The 17,624-nt window shown below is 38.6% G+C and overlaps 2 protein-coding genes across 8 annotated transcripts in view; one reads left to right on the top strand and one right to left on the bottom strand.

The window, feature by feature from the left end:
• The window catches only part of fndc5a (fibronectin type III domain containing 5a), a 45,608-nt gene extending 43,714 nt beyond the window's left edge, over nt 1-1,894 (top strand). For all 3 annotated transcript variants that reach the window (XR_002428141.2, XM_021316186.2, XM_012862090.3), the window contains exon 6: nt 781-1,894. Coding sequence is in view for 2 of the 3 variants with exons in the window: in XM_021316186.2 (XP_021171861.1) it covers nt 781-834 (54 nt within the window). In the remaining variant the exon portion in view is untranslated. The remainder of the gene's footprint in view (nt 1-780) is intronic.
• Nucleotides 1,895-6,278: 4,384 nt separating this feature from the next.
• Nucleotides 6,279-15,645, bottom strand: LOC105925962. 5 transcript variants are annotated; one of them, XM_021316184.2, is made up of 7 exons: nt 15,516-15,574; nt 14,405-14,478; nt 12,028-12,998; nt 11,824-11,951; nt 11,645-11,745; nt 8,089-8,185; nt 6,279-7,674 (listed from the first exon to the last, which is right to left on the bottom strand). In XM_021316184.2, exons 2-7 carry the CDS (start codon nt 14,433-14,435, stop codon nt 7,545-7,547), a joined length of 1,458 nt encoding a protein of 485 aa, XP_021171859.2. In that variant the 5' UTR covers nt 14,436-14,478; nt 15,516-15,574; the 3' UTR covers nt 6,279-7,544. The 5 variants fall into 5 exon arrangements, with proteins under 5 accessions (XP_021171859.2, XP_036006271.1, XP_036006272.1 ...); XM_036150378.1 differs by having other exon boundaries at nt 15,534-15,548; XM_036150379.1 differs by lacking the exon at nt 14,405-14,478 and having other exon boundaries at nt 15,516-15,645.
• Between the last annotated feature and the right edge of the window lie 1,979 nt (nt 15,646-17,624).

Here is a 17,624-nt window from a genome sequence, read left to right as displayed (position 1 = left end):
AGACGGGATAGAACGGCGTCAAAAGCAGTTTGCAGGCATCTAAATTATTGTAAAAGTGAAGATGAACAATAAATAACCACATCATCAGCATAAATGTGAGAGTCAACATCAGACAAGTTAATAAGAAAAATGGATTCTATCGTTATAATCTTCAAGGTACAGAAAGACCAATAATGTAAACGATCTATCCTGGCAGGTAAAACTATCTTCTGTCTAAGGCTTCAAATACTGCAGTGTATAATAATTTTTATGCAATTTTACATGAGAGCTTAACACAATATTCAAAAAAATGTATTATTTCCAAAATGTATATAATTTCCAAATTAGCAAAATATGATAATTTGTAAAAGAGCAACTTTGACCTGCTGGAAGATATTTAGACAAGACTCTGAGTATAACACCTCAAGTTCATTAAAAACATAATATTTCAAAATTTAGGCCACCAACCCTGTGCAATTAAATGCTGTTATGGCAAATCTAAGAGATCAGTCAAGGATGATTGGAAGGTACTTCAGAAAAAAATACATAAAAGTTCAGATCTCAGGTATCCTGTTCACAAAAGATTACAAGAAAGTGCCTCCTTTAAAACAAAGCATACACATATTGTCATACTATTAAACCTTTGCACGGTCCAGTCTGTTCTACAAACATCACAAAGCCCCATGTCATACTCATCCGTGCAGACAACTACTGATCCAAGCAGGCATTCTCATGGTCATTAAAGTTGAGTGTAATTTTTTTTTTTTTATGAGGCTTCACATTTCTTCTTTCCTTCAACAGTTCCCCAAGAACGACAACAACAGGTTGCCATCTGTCAACATCATTGAGGTGTGACTGCCAATAAGTCTTCTCCTTGCTCAAAAGACGTCATCGAAACAACGAGGCCCATTTAAGTCTACCTGCTGTCAGGATGACGCTGGGACCGAGGGACTCTGGGCGTCTTGGCACCGCCTTTTCTTCTTCGGCGCCGGCTGTGGTGCGGAGGTGAAGCTGCATGGACTCCAGAAGAAGTGGAGGAATGAGGCCGAGCTCCGCCTCGGGTTCTGTGAGAGCAGAGACTGCGGGAAGAGTTCAGCGGCGGGTCCACGCTCAGTCACGGTGCGACGTGGTGACGGTTATTAGGGTTGTGGAGGGACTGCAGAAGAACCAACCCCCCGGGGACCAAAGCCGATCAAACAGAGCCAGAAACCGTTAGCAAGAAAGTTTTTCATTTAACTTTTCCGGATGGTACCGTAAGCTTCTTTAAAACCTTATTTTCTTCATGGGCTTAAGCGGTACATTTGATGTTTTGGAATGTGTCTCGGCCTTTTCAGTAAACCTCCTAGTGCAGAGACTCTTTGCTGTTCTGGTAGGTTTGTATTCCCCGCTCAGGGAGTCCAGACCCAACCTGGGTAACAAAGGAGCCATTTCCAGCACAGGCTGTCACGACACCAGAGCAGCTTTAGAGGAATCAGTCGGCTAAAATCACTCACAGTCATTAACGCATATTTACAGCATAGTTCTTTTAGGTCTGGCCTGTAACTCCCCTCATCTTTTTTTATTACAGACTTCTAAAATGTAACATTCCTCTCCCTGAACGAGCCCTTTATTGCCTCCTGGTGTCTTTCTTTCTGAGTGTGATGGATTTTTGCGTCATTCTCGCGAGGAGCAGAAGAACTCCCATTATGGAGTTCATTCATCTAATTAATTAACTAGAAATGGGGCTGGACTCTACGGATGTCTGAGGAGACGAGATCCCTTCAATCAGCAATAACAGCCCCTCAGAGGAAAGAAAGGGAGTCCAGATCCTCTGGAAGAAAAGGACCGTCGGCATGTAATAGATGAACAAACTGGACGTTCGGTATGCTGGAATAAACCCTGGGCATCATTTTTAAGTGATTCTCAAAAATCTAATTTAAAAAAAAAAAAGCCTTTTCAGCACTGTTGGAAAAAAAATTATTTCTCTCGGCAAGCATGGAAAACAATATTTTTTAAACGGGCCCAACTGGGGAATCCTGAGACTTCTTTACGGCATCCCGACCAGATGTCGAGCCAGAAGGGCTTCTTTCAATCTTTTTCAATTATTAGAATGGACATGTGTTGAAATTCCACGTTAATGAGGATAAGTATTGTCGTGAGCTCATAAATGATTTATTTGAGGGCTGATTTAAACTCAGTAGTACTGCCTTAACAATAATTGTATCCCATGGCGTATAAGATGTATGGCTCTGTAATCTCACTTCTGTGGCATTATATTTACCTTTCACCCAGTATTTAAATGTTTGTGCAAAGCAAAGGGAAAACATTAGATGTGGGTTGGTGGAAATGGCAGGTATCTGATATGTAAATACATTTTAAATGTCTTATTTATTCAGTACAGTCGGTCTAGAGAGCCTTGGGGGAATAAGGCTAATGTGAGGAACGTGTCTCCAACTGCGGGGAAACTAGGACCTAACATTTTAGTCAAAACTGTCCTGTTTTATGAAAAGCCTTTAAAAAAAAAAAACATTTTTATGCATTTCTCTTGTGTCATTATGCCGTTTATATTCAATAAGAGGAGTTGGTAGGAGGAAGCAATGAAAAAGAAAAGGCTCTGCCACTCAGAAATCTGAAATATGTAACAGGGACTCGTAAACAGCCCACAAGAAATGTGCCGATACTCCTTTAGTCCTGGAGTCCAGAGAAAAAGGGGAGGCAGTAAACGGAGATCGGTGAAGGTTACAGTTGAGTGGAGTGGACAGAACGATGACTAATTTAATGGCAGGCTTTTATCGCCATTATCCAGCTCTCGCTCTCGCTTCTTTGCCACAGCACCTAATGAAAAGCAGGGAAAGGTTCAAGACCGTGCTCCTCCAGCGAGCAGAGACTGATGTCAGAGTCAGGACTGTGAGCTTTAAGTCGGGCGTTCTGGGGCCCTTCCAGCTAATTAACGCTCGTTTAGCGTATGCCGAATTTCTCCACGCGAGCCAGCGAGATCAGCACTTCCCAGCAAACATAATACACGACTCAAGGTTAAAGCCAGTACACATCATTCACACTGAAGCAGACCCGCCGATGTTTACTTTAAACTTTTTAACAGCATCATTTAACAACAGAGACCAACATACCAGTAGTAGTTAGAAAGAACGTATTTTTTAACAGCACATTTAAGTGCGGTCAACTTTAAACAGCATTTCTTAATCCTTTGTTGTCTCTGTAAATACTCTGTATAAGTCCTTTTGGTTGCTCCCTCATTCAAGGGAATAAGGCAGACTTTTTACACCGGATGCCCTTCCTAACGTAACGGGGCTTCAAACCCGGGTCACCACAAAGACTCCATTTAGTTTAATTTACTGAATTTGATAGCTGTTCTCAGAAATGCCCTTTTTTTTTAACTTGTTATCCAGCTTTACATTGAGTTACAAGCTGGAATTGTTTTGAGAAATGGATCTTTAAGTGTCACACCATCCTAATTTTCACTTGCAAGTCAAACATCCTTAAAAAATGTATATACATGAATGCATAATTTAATTTTCCCTACCAATATTAATCATGTTTAACCCATGTACTTCTATATATTTATCAATATATTAACTGTTCCTTCACAAACAGCACCCACTGCATTTAAGCAGTATTTTAATGACAGAAACTGAATTTTACATGGAGATGAATTGCCAACAGCACATCTCTAATATGATGAGTGATTTAACCAAGCGTGACACATTAAATCAGGAGGTGGCTGCATTATTTACTATGAAAACAGCTATTTGGGCAAAGATGAATGAAGGCTCCACTTAAAAACAGGGTTTCCACACTTTGGTAATGTTCAGATTTTGTATTTTTCCAGACTCCAGAATTATTTCTCCTTTTAAGCAAATATTTCACAAGTAATGGCATCTGCTTTGACAGGCGGCCAAGTTTTACTTAAGGAACCTGCAAATAACTGTGGGAAAGGACAAAAGAAGGAAGCTAGGAAGGATGGTATGAGAACAGGTTGGTGGATGGGCAGATTGAAAGAGTGGGAAACAACTTTTAAAGAAAATGGTAAAATGAGTGAAGTCTTTAATTACAAAAGATCTTTCCATTTTGATTTCTGGACCTGGAATATTTCCCAAATTGCCAGCTTTTACATAGAAAAACAATTTGTGGGAAGTTACATTAGCTATTTTTAAGTAGAACCTTACATTTTCTCTATGAATATATACAGAAACCAGAAACAGGATGGGGAGGGGGGGCAACAGAAGAGTAACCTTCTGCAGCGGCAGGACATTTTTACAATCAACGCCACAAGTTCACTCAGGAAGTGTAACAAAATTGGCACAAGTTGCTCCTGAAATGTGGATGTTTTGATACGTGCGATCTACTGATTGTGATTCATGTTGCTCATGACTTTGATGAAAACAAAATTAACAAAAGAATAAAGACGCACCCAAAATGGCCAGAAGTTGGTCCCAACAGGAAGTTAATGAAGTCGTATTAAATCCATCGACTTTAGGTTTAGGTTTCTCATCCACCACTGTTAGGGTTAGATCTCAGGGAAGGGGATAAATGGCAGGTATTAAATTAGGTCACATTTCTTCTCATTTTTTCTAGGAGATAAATCAATTTTATCAATCAATTCAAATATGCAATTAATGAAATTAGATATTGGAAAAAAATATTTTTTTTAAAAGAAAATTTTAGCAGTAAACTCCTTTTGGGCTTCCATAAAACTTACTTACAGTACTGAAAGGGGAATTTGTTTATTTACTTATTTTTCTAAGTCATTTTGAAGCCTTGAAGTATACTTAAGTCATTTTGAAGTATACTTCTAAAAAAAATTTTTTTTTTTTAAGAAGTATACTTAACACTAGCTCATTGCACAAATAGCAGCAAGCATTTTGTGTTTTTTATTGTTTACAATGGCGAGGCCCGCTATCTTGTTTTACAAGCATGTTTCACAGCTTGTATTTAGTTGCACCTTGAATTCAGGTCAACTCACAGAACAAGATGATTGAAGTAAAAAAGTTTTCTTTTTTAATAATTTCTGCAGTTTTTTATGAAGCAAAAGGGGAGTGGTGGGGGGTTCGATTAATCAGATTTGGTATAATAAAATCGGAGATTTTATTTAAGCCATATCGCCCAGACCTAAATGTATATATTTAGGTTTATTTACCTCTCGGCCTCCGCCTACTATACTGAGAATATTAAAAACTACCGGTGTGAACTTTAGCAGTGATTGTAAAAATGGCGGCACCCTGCCCCTACAGTAGGGTGCCTCTCTAAACAGACAGATTAGTGAATACCCACAAGGGGACTACAGTCTGGATACAAAGATCCTTTGTCATAACACTGTACATGTTTTGTTACCCCCGTTACTGGAAATACATCCAGACTCACATTTCCAGTATTCCCAGCACTTTTATCCCAATTTTAAAGTACAAATACAAACAGTCAAGACAAGTTTATGGCAGATATTTCTACAGGGGTGAGGGTTTAAGTTTAAAACCAAATGGGTGGATAATGGAGGGATGGGTTGAATGATGCTTAGAATAGACAAAGCTATAGATTGAACTTTTTCTAGATGACAGGATAGGGAAAAACAGTTGGAAGTCCATATTATCATTATTACGCAGAATTGGATGGTACTTTAGTGCACACTTTTCCAGACTGGGTTGGAAACTTGCTGAAATGAATCACTGAAACGTAAACAGCCTGACTGCCAGAAGGTCGACGGGTTTGTAAAAAATAAGTCATTTAAATTAGGAGTCTCATTTAGGACTTTTTCTTTCCCAATGATAACGCTCCCCCATTGTTAGCATGCCTGTTAGAAGCCTGATGACACTATATCACCCGTAATGCTTGTGAACCGACACTACTAAAATTGGATGTCAGCCTTGATCTACTGATCTTACTAACCTGGCTGATTTAAGGCCATAAAACGTGTCTTTTGTTTCCAGTTGCCTCAAGGTAAATTGATAAACTGTTTTAATCGCTTTGTTTTCATTTGATGAAGTCGTGGACCATATAAAGCTGGCCCCGGTGAAAAAGAACACAAGATCTTCTGGGTTTAAGCGGACTGTGAAGACGTCAAGCCAACACTGCTCAACGATTCCGGTTAAAACCATTTCTCCCTCATTTTTGTTGCTCTATCACTCGACAAATGGTGACGACTGTAAGAAAACAACATTCCAGCTAAGCCCTTTGGGGGTCAAACGACTTTTATCAAGAGAGGATATTGCTTTAGTGAGGCATTTGATAAACTATGTAAAATGGACGGTATGTAAAATACAGATTTTGTCCCACAGGCTTCATGTTATGTTGTTTTTGTTTGTTTAGTGTTTTTTTTTAAAACACAGGAATGAGCATCAGAAGCATGTTTTAGAAAAAAAACGTACTGCTTTATTAGTGCTATCATATTTATAATCATGTTGTATAACAGTGATGAGGGCTAGCATGGTTGAACTATTATGCACAATCTTTACACTTCAGTTAAGAAGACAACGTGTATGCTTACTTGTAAATGCTTAAATGAAATAAAATTCTAATATTTTCCAATCAAAAATGTTTGCATGGGTTCTCACCGGGGGTGGACACAAGCGTTATAGGCACGGCAGTCAAGGCTGTGAAATGTTTTTAGGAAAACAGGTCTACAAAAACACAGAAGATAAAACTTTGATCCAGTTGTCAGAAGTTTTTCCTTAATCCAAAAAAACAACGTTCAGGATGTCATTCTGAAAGGAGAAACCTGTCCAATACCTGGCAAAAATGATCCAAAAACTGAACACCCAGCCACCTGATTTCAGAAGTCAGCAACTTGAAACATGACAACAAACTTCTCTTAACATTAGAACATAACTGTGAGCTTCAAACTATCCCAATTCTTAACATTATATATAAATTTTTTTCCCCCTCTGTTCTTGCATAAGCAAACGCGGCTGCATAACCGTGTGGCATGCCAGATCGACTCTAGCTCTTTGGCTGCAGTGATCCGGCTCATGAGCAGGGAAGAAAATACACTGCTGTACTGTAAATGGCTGCACACAAACAGAATGGATTATTCCCTGCAGGAGAGCCAGACTGATAAGTTTCACGTGTCAAATCCGTCAGCATCCACTTGCAGGGCGCTCGGATAGTGTTTGTAGGAGAACTGAGAACAGCGCTGACAATCACACAAGGCAGGAGCTGCTACATGAACGGAGAGGGCCAGACATCATTACTGCTCTCCCTTCTGAACAAATCCCTGACTGCACCGATCAGGTAAACCCACAGCAACACAAAAAGAAAAAAAAATTCAAACTGGTTGTTTCACAATCTGTTAAAACACAAGACATCCATTCACTAGAAACATGAGTGTTTAGCATCAATAACCTCAAAATCTCTTAAAACATGCATTAACTATATAAAAAAGTGCATGCTAAGTTGTAAGAAAACCAAAACAAAAAGGCAACATTTAAAGTCAAAACAAGCAACAAACATTTACATGCAACAAAACCAAGAGGTAAGAAAGAACAGTACAAGCATAGATACATTCTGTTAATATTACAAAACAGTTTTATAAAGAGTCAGGCAAATACAACCTGATTATTTATTTCCCAAGTTCACATTCACGGAAACGGACTTCTTTTGAACATTTTGGGGACATTGGAAAAGCGCCTGTAGTGGGTTTGATTGTGGGCCTGCCATTCGCTGAGGGTCATGGTGGGTGCCTGGTTTCCAAACCGTTTTTGGTAATTTCTGAAAAACAGCACACGTCCAAGTAACTCTTTAACTGAGAAAACGTACATAACGCCATTGAAATACTGCATTTGGGGACCAGTTCTTATGGGCAACACGGTAGATCTTAAAACGTCATGGTCGGGCAAGGCAGCACCTACAAATCGGCCAATTTGGGTCTTCATTTTGTCATTCCTGCTTCTAAGCCAAACCAGGCATCCAGGATTTTAAAAGCTCATGTTTAAAACTTAATTTAAATACCCTATCTCCTCACTGATTCTTTTGCAGTCGACAAGGATCACTAAGACCCAATCTGAGTAGCAGTGGGAACCATCTTCAATTATTTTCTAATAATTTAGCAAATCTTCCAAACATAAATTGCTCAAGTGCATTCCTGTACATTACAGAGACGTCTGATAAAAATGACACGCCTACCTGCACGTGAGGTCCGAGGGGTGCAGCCACTCGCAGCCGTTAGAGCGCCCCTGACCGGCGACATGCGTCATCAAGTCCAGAAGCTCAGTCATGGGTCCTTCACAACAGAAATGCATTTTGTAGATCAGGATTTACAGCGCTGGTAAATAAGCATTATTCCTCTTAGATGTCTGCCGTTTTTCCTTTGCCACAAACGTTTCAGATCATCAACAACATTTTTATTTCAGGCAAAGACTACCAGATAAGGTACAAAATACAGTGAGATGATAATTGAAAAAATTCAAACCAGCCTGTCTTTATGTGAAAATGCAAACCAGTCCTCCATTATCATGAATTACCTGTGATTGGGCAGCGTTTTTGGAAAGTTCAGTTCCTTTAAACTAACTAAATTCAGGCCTGATTACTGTCAGACTAATAATAAAGGAATTAACAAAGAAGAATCATCCCCGATGTAAAGAACTTCACAAACAGAGGAGAAACACAGTCATGTACATCTATCAGCCTGGAAAGAGAAACAAAACCATTCCCAAGGCTTTGATTTCCCACAAATGGAGAAAGCATGAAACTTCTAACAAAATAGAGGTCCGAAAAAAACAGAACATCCAAAACACTTGTTTTACTAAGTTGGGGGTCATTTTTCATGACTCTATGATTAAGTAGTAAACTGGGGCAAAAAAATGGCAAAAAGGTTGCAGATTCAAGGCAAAAACAGCTGCCAAGACCCAGTGCCCGCATTCACAAAGGATCCTAAGACTAAAAGTAGCTCTAAATCAGGGAGCGTAATGTAAGCGGCACAGCTTACTTCACGGCGTGTTTTTAAAAGCGTAATTTACACCAGACGCTGCAAAGTTCGCTCCACAGCTCTGTGTGTTTTTGCACAAAGAGGAACTTTCGCCACATGGAAAGAGCACCGAGTAGAAGGCGTACCTTGGCCTTCCTTCTAGTTGACGAAGCGTTGCGAGAGGAAAGACAAAGTGTTCAGTAAAAATGGGTGCATACCATCAATCGGCAGCATCAACAAGGTGACTTCTACTACCTTGTGGCCGAAATGAGACTCCGCAGATACTTTCAGAAGTGAACTTTGACACAGGATGTTGTTTTTCTGCTTATTCCCTGGCAAACAGGGAAATTAGAATTCAATATAAATTAAGGCTGGTTCACAAGGCAGGATTTTAAAATAGCCAATTTTCAAAGCCTGACAGACACTACACACAACGATAAAAAAACAGGTTTGGTCGTAGTGTGTGGTGTCCAGGCAGACGACAAGCTCAACACAACACACACACAGATTTCACTTAAGATCATTCGGATGTCAGACGGGAAATCTTGATAACCGGCTCCTCTCGGAAAGGGGAGATCGGAGTGAAAAATCGGGCTAAAAAAAAACCTGCCCTGTGAACCAGCCTTTATGCGTCACGTATTATGCTTCTAGTGATACTTTAATGACTGATTAAAATGAAAAGCTAACCTAAGCGTAGAACGTGAATATGCTGCTTTGCTGCACTTTAGGCGCTGGAACGCATCTGGTGTATTTCCTCCTTTAGTGGCGTCATTTTAGAAAAAAATCTTAGAGTTTCCGAATTCTAAGATTTTTCTAAGATTATTACCTCGTTAAGATAAAAGTTACTCAAAGCATCTTAGGCCTTAAGAGAGCTCATATAAAGAGGCGAGAAAGTATTTTCTGTGTTGTACAAGTTGATGTCCGTAGACTAAATGGTCATCTAGAAGTTGGCTTGTGTGATGCAATCTCCTCTCTTTTAATTGCTGCAAGGAGCGCTTCTCACTGGTGCGTAAAAAGACACACAGAGAAAAATGTGCATTGATCTAAGGCAATATGCTTCAGAGTCTGTGTATTTGTGCCGCGATCCAAGGACCAATTTACCCTTCAACGCTCTCCCCAGAGCTGTGCGCTCTGGACGGTTGTTTTGCCAAATACGACTTCCTTATACGAGCAGCCGATCCCATTAGAATGCTGACAGGTGAGTGCATATTAATACCAAATAGATAAAGCAGTAAAACGACTGCTGGATAAATACAAATAAGCAAATCAAAATAATAATCAGGGTGTAAATCAGGTACATTCAAACATTTTGATGCCGTGTGGCAATTTTTTGAAAGATTTCATCATCATGACATTTCTTAATCCAGTCTAATTAGTTAATTTCTCTCCTTTGATCACTAGGAGCACATTTGTGTTGTTGTTTTTTCTTGTACTATCAACCAATCACAGCTAGCAACGGGGGTCAACCACACTTCCTCACCAAGATAACATTTCTGTCATCCTCTTACTCAGAGTTGCTCTCAGCAGCCATCTGAATCGCTCTTAAGCTAAGAGTCCTAGGCAGGAATTTTTACGCTAAGAGGAGCTCTCTGAGAGGACTTTGATGATCTTTGTGAATACGGACACTGAAGTTTCTGGCACAACTTAAACTCCCAAAGTGCATAGAGAAGGTCAAAGATCTGGTGGACTGAAGAGACTCAAGTAAAGCTTGAAGTGGTGGGAAGCGTTTTTATTTGCTGACCAACAAATCAGGGTTATAGTAACAACCCTGATGACGGCCACCCTGATCTCAACTCCTCCTGTTGTATAATTCAATATGAACAGCAGATAAGTCTAATGCTACAGATTAGCAAAAACAAATTACAGAGAATATTCAGATAGTAAGGAGTGCTCGCCACTCTCTCAAAACATGACAGTAACTCCAATCTTAGACCAGGCTACATCCAAAATTTACTATTTACCATTACCACAAACCTTTATTATAGTCACAAGAAATTTGATTTAGTGTGACGATGATAAACTCTACAGGATGATGCTTTTTAACACAAAAGACAGAAATTATTTTTGGTATTACCTTTAAGATTTTTTTCCCCCAATGCTGATTCCATAAAGGCAGCAATACATATCTTTTAAAAATGTGATCAAGTGCAAATATTGTGCGCTGTTCAGCAACACAATAGCACTTAATGTAACTTGTGTTGTGAAGTAGCCAATTTAATAATCAGTAAGTACTTTAATGTTTTGTTTTAAACATGAATGTTTGTGTGTTTGAGGGTTTTACTGCGATATCAGGCATCCACAGCCACATAACCTATAGCCAAAAAAAAAAAAAAAAGACTAACAGGTTTTTTAAATGCTTTTTATCTTCACCTTTATCATTATTCTAGCGAATATAACAAAATACTGTAATAAAATTTTCAATTCATGCAAACCAACTCTATTTTACACCCTGATGATCTAATTTAGTTTCTGGAGTGGGAATGATGACGATAAAAGCATCTTTAGCCCAATAAAACATCCCTGATAGTCTGAATATGGTCCTGCTGTGGAAATACACCGTAAGGCAAATAATATCTTTAAATTTTTTTTAATGAAAAACTAAAGAACAAGACAAGAAACCATCACCATAATCTCCCCTCTGACTGTGAACACGAGATACATTGAGCCAAAGTTGAACATTGTAAAAGCAGGAGATCTAACACACACAAAGTGGACATGAGGTGACCTGATTGGCTGAAAAAGGCATTTCTTCCCTTCTACAATCAAGTTTCCTACCTCGGTCGTCACCTGGGTTCTCATTCATGTGACTTCTGACAGACAATATGTACTGTCTTTTCTGACGTTCCCATTCCATACTGGTGTCAAAGATTTCGGGTCTAATAAACAAAGACAGACGTGAGCATGAACGCGGTCACACGGCGCCATCTAGAGGCACATCTTAGCTATTACCGTACCTGTGGACCCTCACGCCCTGGGCTGCCTGGTCCATGTTAAGGCATGCAGAGCTGGCTCTCTCTTCTGGTTGGATAGAGGATGCTAGCTTGCTCTCGGGCTGATTTGGAACAATCACTTTTGATTTCACCTTAAAGAAGAGCACAGATCATTTGTGTAAAACACTACAAAACTGAAAAAAGAACTGAGAAGCTAAGGCAACTCACCTTGACCTCTAAGGGCAACGTGCTTTCATATAAAGTGTCCACAGTGAAGTCCCCAGAGTTGTAGGTCTGAGAGACGTGAAGAGGCTCTTTAGGGTCTTCTGACGTCACACTCTTCTGTTCAACTGAAGCAGCTGGCTGACATATGGAGGACTCAAATAACGGCTGCCCAATATTAAAAACCTCATCTTCTCCCCCTAAAAAATCTCCATCACTTTTCACAGGGCCCAGCAGCGGGCCGCTCAGAGCCTTGCTGTCATCTTTGGTTAAAAATGAGAAGTGCTGACCACATGGCGAAGCTCGTTTGTGCCTCTGTTGTGCTGGAGGACTCTCCGTCTTGCACTCCTCGTTATCCTGGAGGTAAAACGAGGAAACGTACCCTTTGTCATCCTCAGCAACCCCTGCATCGGGTTTTTCCTCATCCGTCGGTTCTTGCGCACCCTTCTTCCGTAGATTGAGGCATAAGACGTCATCAACGTCGTGGTCAAAGAGAGGTGGGCTGTTTCTGACGGTCTTCACCTCATGTTTGGAGCACCTGCATTGAAGATGCTCCATGTCCAGCCGAGAGCTCAAAGTTTCTTTAATGTCACTCTTTAGTGCTTGGATCTCTTCATTCAGAACAGGGTAAGGGTGTGCAAAAGGGGATTGGGAATAGTTCCCACTAGGAGAGCCAGAGGAATCCGTAAAGAAACCAAGATCTGGGGACAGAGCGTTGGAAGCACACCGCGTTTTACACGGTGTGCTGTTGTCATTGTCCATGTCGTACTCAACCAGTTTCCTTTTTCTACCGCCATCATTAACTATTTTAATTTTTAAGTTTATAAAAGGGGTAGGAGGCTCTTTTGGTGGATGAGGACTGCCCTTTTGGTCACACATCACCATCTGGGAGAAGACAGAGAGAGGCTTCAGGTGCTCCGTTTTTCGTGGATTAAGCCGACTCACTACTGTGGTTGAATCTGATTTGTCAGCCATGTCTGTTAAGGAAAGAAAAACACATTAAATTGTGTTATTTTTCCACAGTTTTCTTCAACATCTTACAAAAAACATGCTATTGTCAAATGAATTAGGAAAGTAAAGGTATGCCGCTGGGCCTGCAGTAAGTACAGTCAACATCACCGCTTTCTCTATTTAACCATCTTGTTGCTTAATTTTTCCTAAACTTCATAGAGCGATAACATAAAAATCTACAAACACGCCTTTCCGAACGTATGAGGACAGACGACAAGATTCGATCAAGTTTTTATTAAAACTGAATGCAAGTTCAATGAAATAAAACCCTTCTGTGTGTGCAGCCAACTGTAAAATAAAAAGTCAAGGGACACGATGGAACTCTGATGAGAAAGGCTTCTGCTTAGAGTACCTTAAGTGGGCATTTGTCAGATTTGTTTAAATGAGAAGCATCAGACCACACAACAAAAAAAGCATCCGGATTTCCTCTCGATTTGAATATTGTCATTCCGGGTCAAACACCAGAAAAAGAGGATTTTGTTTTCATATAATGTGATGCTTGGAAGTAAAATGATGGTAAGCAAGTCAGGCTCGCCGGGCCATTTAAACTGTTGGCAATAATAGAGCATACATTGATGGGAAAAAATATTACACCACCCTCGTTTTCTTCAATTTCTTGTTCATTTTAATGTCCAGTACAACTAAAAGTTGTTTGGACAAATATAATTGATAACACAAATAACTCATAAGAGTTAATTTAAGAGCCGATAACAACTTTCATGGTTTTCTTGATAATAATGAAAATTATTTAAAGTCCTTAAATCCATAGCTATGGCATTGTTATGCCAAAAAAATGCATTTTTAGGCATTCCTTGTTTTCTTTTCTGTTTTATCACATGATACACACAGGAGTTAGTACTTGATTGCATAACCCCTGTTGTTGACAACTGGAGGTTGTCTAATAATCCGTGACTATATAGCTCCTGGCACGTTGCAGTTATGCTTTTAAATAAAACTTAAAAAAAACCATTTTGATCAATATGAAAAAGCATCAGGAGCTCCTACACTGAAATAAGCAGGTAAACAAACAGATAAAACTAATTACTTTGATTTACTGAAATATTAAAATGAGGGATGGCACTGTTTACACTCCTAATCTTCTCCACTAGGGTTGACAAGATTCATCAAATGAGTCGAGTAACTCAAGTACGTATTTGTGTTGCACAACGCTCTCGCTTTCACCAATGATAGCCTACGCTGCTGATTCGTTGACTCCAAGTGTGGTTATCAGCTATGGAGGGAGACAGCGAGGGGCAAAAGAGGAGCAGAGAAAACAAATATGGGTCAAAAGTGTGGGATCACTTGGCATAAAATTAAACACAGCACAGGGTGTGCTGTGCAAAACTGAATCAGTATTCTATAAAAGCTCAACCTTCATGCTGCAACACCTGAGCAGGAACCATACGCTGCAGCGGCCGACCCCCACGAGACGTTCAGGTACAAGAACTGGGATGAAAATTTGTACAAATGGAGTTAACAGAATTTTAAAACACCTTCAAATGTTAGAGATCTATTAAAAGAGACTGGAATATTAGAACAAGGTGTGGCATTTAGAAACAAAGAATAAATAAATTACAGCTGGATTAAGTTTCTAAGGTTGAGAGCACAACTCCGTTTGTTTAAATATATATTTTTAGAGCCACAAGTCTGATCTGCTGATGCAGCCTCACTATTATGGTAAAAATAAATGTATTAGCTGCATTTGTAACGTGTTTTACATTTCCATCGAAGCACTGCACACTTGATAAAGCTTTAAATGTAATATTGCCACAATTTTTTATTTAATATGTGCTTGTTTCAATACTATGGAATCCCAATTCTATTTAACCAGATACTTCACTTCATTTTAAATTCAAAGTTTCTTATTTTATTGCTTTTAGGGAAGTCTTTTACAAGCTCTTTATAAAACAAACAGAAAAACATTCAAAATCTAAAATGATTTAACTGAAAAAGAAAGCTTAATTAGTTGTCATAGTTTAGGGCTGTATCTCAGCAGATTTGAAACAAAACACTAACTGCTAAAAATTCTACTTATCATAAACATTACAGCGGGCGCATTTGTTTTAAAAAACGAGGTTATCTTTCGCAGCCTCTATATTTAGGTTAAAGACCTCCCTCCGTGAAACGAGACAGTATTTTTGTTTATTTCACTAACATTAGCTTAAACAAAGGCACAACTTAGAATAAAAAACACTTTGCATTCTATTTTCTAAATCTGTAAGTGTACTAAGCCCATCTACCTACATTTTATCCCGCGCAGTTAAAAGCCACAGTAAGCTAACTCTACTTATCCCTGTAACCTGAAATCCTGCTTTGCGGTTGTTTCATGCTAGCTTTAGCATCGCTTCATCCACGGCAGCTAACTTCCGTTAACGTCATCTTAAAAACATGTTTAAAAAATACTTAACTGTAAACTGACGTTGCAACTACATTTGTAACGTAAAGTCCTTAAATATTACAGCCCTGATGTGAATTAAACGCACCTTTTTGTTTGTTATTACTTTTTTTGGAAGACCAGGCGAAGGTGCCACCCTCCGCTCTCTCAGCTCAGCTCCTTCTAGTCAGCGCGCGGACACGAGCACAGGTGTTTACTTGCGAACGAGCACGCCGAGGTCAGAGGTTAAACTTGGGCTGGATGATTATTTAAAAACTATATATATATATATATATATATATATATATATATATATATATATATATATATATATATATATAGTTTTTAAATAATCATTCATATAAATGTAAATGTATGTAAATTCATATATAAACTTGGGCTGGATGATTATTTAAAAACTGTATATATATATATATATATATATATATATATATATATATATATATATATATATATATATATATATATATATATATATATATATATATATATATATATTACAGGCGTTACGTTCTCCCAACCAATCACAAACGCAGACCCAGGAACGCTCCGTCACCAAGCTCCGTCCCCTTGAAACTCTCGTCCTCTGGCAAAAAGGTTGCAGTTTTGTACAAAAACTTGCAGTTTTGGTTCAAAATTGGTCGAATAAAGGATTGAGTTTGAATTCAGTGTTTGTGTGTTCTGTATCTAAAAATAGGTCGCTAAGCAACAGCATAAAATGGCCAGGGCTGCACTTAAAATATATGTATTGAATTTGTTGATAATTATCGATGTTGATCAGTAATATTTCTATTTTATCGATATGCTTGTTTTCTATATGGTCCAGCCCTAGGTTAAACCTCACGGCATATCTTATTTTATTTATATATTATTTACTTATTTTTGTTTTTACTTTTTCTAATAAGACTGAACATTATCAGAAAATGATTAAAATAAATTAAGTATTGGGGTTTATAGTCGGAGCAGTTCTAATGTGGTTCAGATGCATAAAAAGAGACTAAAATCGCTGTTTGTTGGACTGTCACAAATCACATAAAAGCGAGTATACTATCAGTGCTGAATAATCTAATCCAGTTTTTCAGAAGTGTTGCAGTTTTTAAACTAATTAAAGGCAAACGAAACGACTGTTTAGGGCCTCCACACTTAAGAGCATGAGTATTCATAGAGGTCCGGTTCATATATGGACATACCAGTATGAAGTCAGCATTATTTAAAAGAGCCAGTATTAACTTTAAAAACAAAAAAAATATTCTCACATTTTGAAACATGTTAGAAAACATATCCAATCCCGATGGTTATGCATGAAGTGGCTGATAACAATTGGTAATATGATTCTGTTTGTCCAGTAAGCCAGTGTTTTATAATATTGTCTATTTTTATTTTTATTCCCAGACAGCATAATAATGTCAGATGTAAAATGAACAAATGTTCTGTCAAGGATAAGATGAAGCTGATATGAATGGATTGGTGGTTAGCAATATACCCCCCGTATAATATTAGGCTGGCTGTGTCCTCCTTTGCTATTATCAAGCATTAGCAGCCACAAAACCCTGATTCTGTCACATTATGAACTACTGTGTGAGAGGTTTATTTTGGAAAAACTACATATTCCAGCTTTATTATGGCTGCAATGATGGTTATTTACCACTAGATGACAGGATTGGTCTCACTAAATGTAAATATTGAGAACTCATCAGGTATTTTCTCTACCAAAGATCCATTAGAGTTAGAGTCTCATGAAAAGTAGATGTAACAACTATTCAATTCAATTCAAAATTCAAAAGTACTTAATTAATCCCAAAGGGAAATTGAATGCAGGTGTAACTCAAGTTACAGGGGTTTCTTCAACGAGTTGTTTTAGACAGTGATGGCTGCAGGCAGGAAGGATCTTTAGTACTGGTACCTAGTTTAACCCCTTTCTGTCTTACAGCAGATCTGTAAAAGCCTCTGACAGAAGACACCATGTTGTTGCACAACAGTCTGATGAAGAGGATGCTTAGGGTTATACATAATGTTTTTAATTTTATGAAGAATCCTTCTTTGCAAAGTCATCACCAGAGGTTCTAGAAGGGTCCCCAGAACAGAGCCGGCTTTCTTTACAAGCTTGTTGAGCTTCTTTAAGACAGATGCTATCCCAACAGATGATGGCAGTGGAGATCACACTATTCACAACAGACTTAAAGAAGATCTACAGCAC

Source organism: Fundulus heteroclitus, chromosome 19 (genome assembly GCF_011125445.2).
Source record: "Fundulus heteroclitus isolate FHET01 chromosome 19, MU-UCD_Fhet_4.1, whole genome shotgun sequence".
In the NCBI taxonomy this organism is placed as follows: Eukaryota; Metazoa; Chordata; class Actinopteri; order Cyprinodontiformes; family Fundulidae; genus Fundulus; species Fundulus heteroclitus.
Note: the sequence above shows the minus strand (reverse complement) of the source record. Positions and strands in the feature narration are given on the sequence as shown.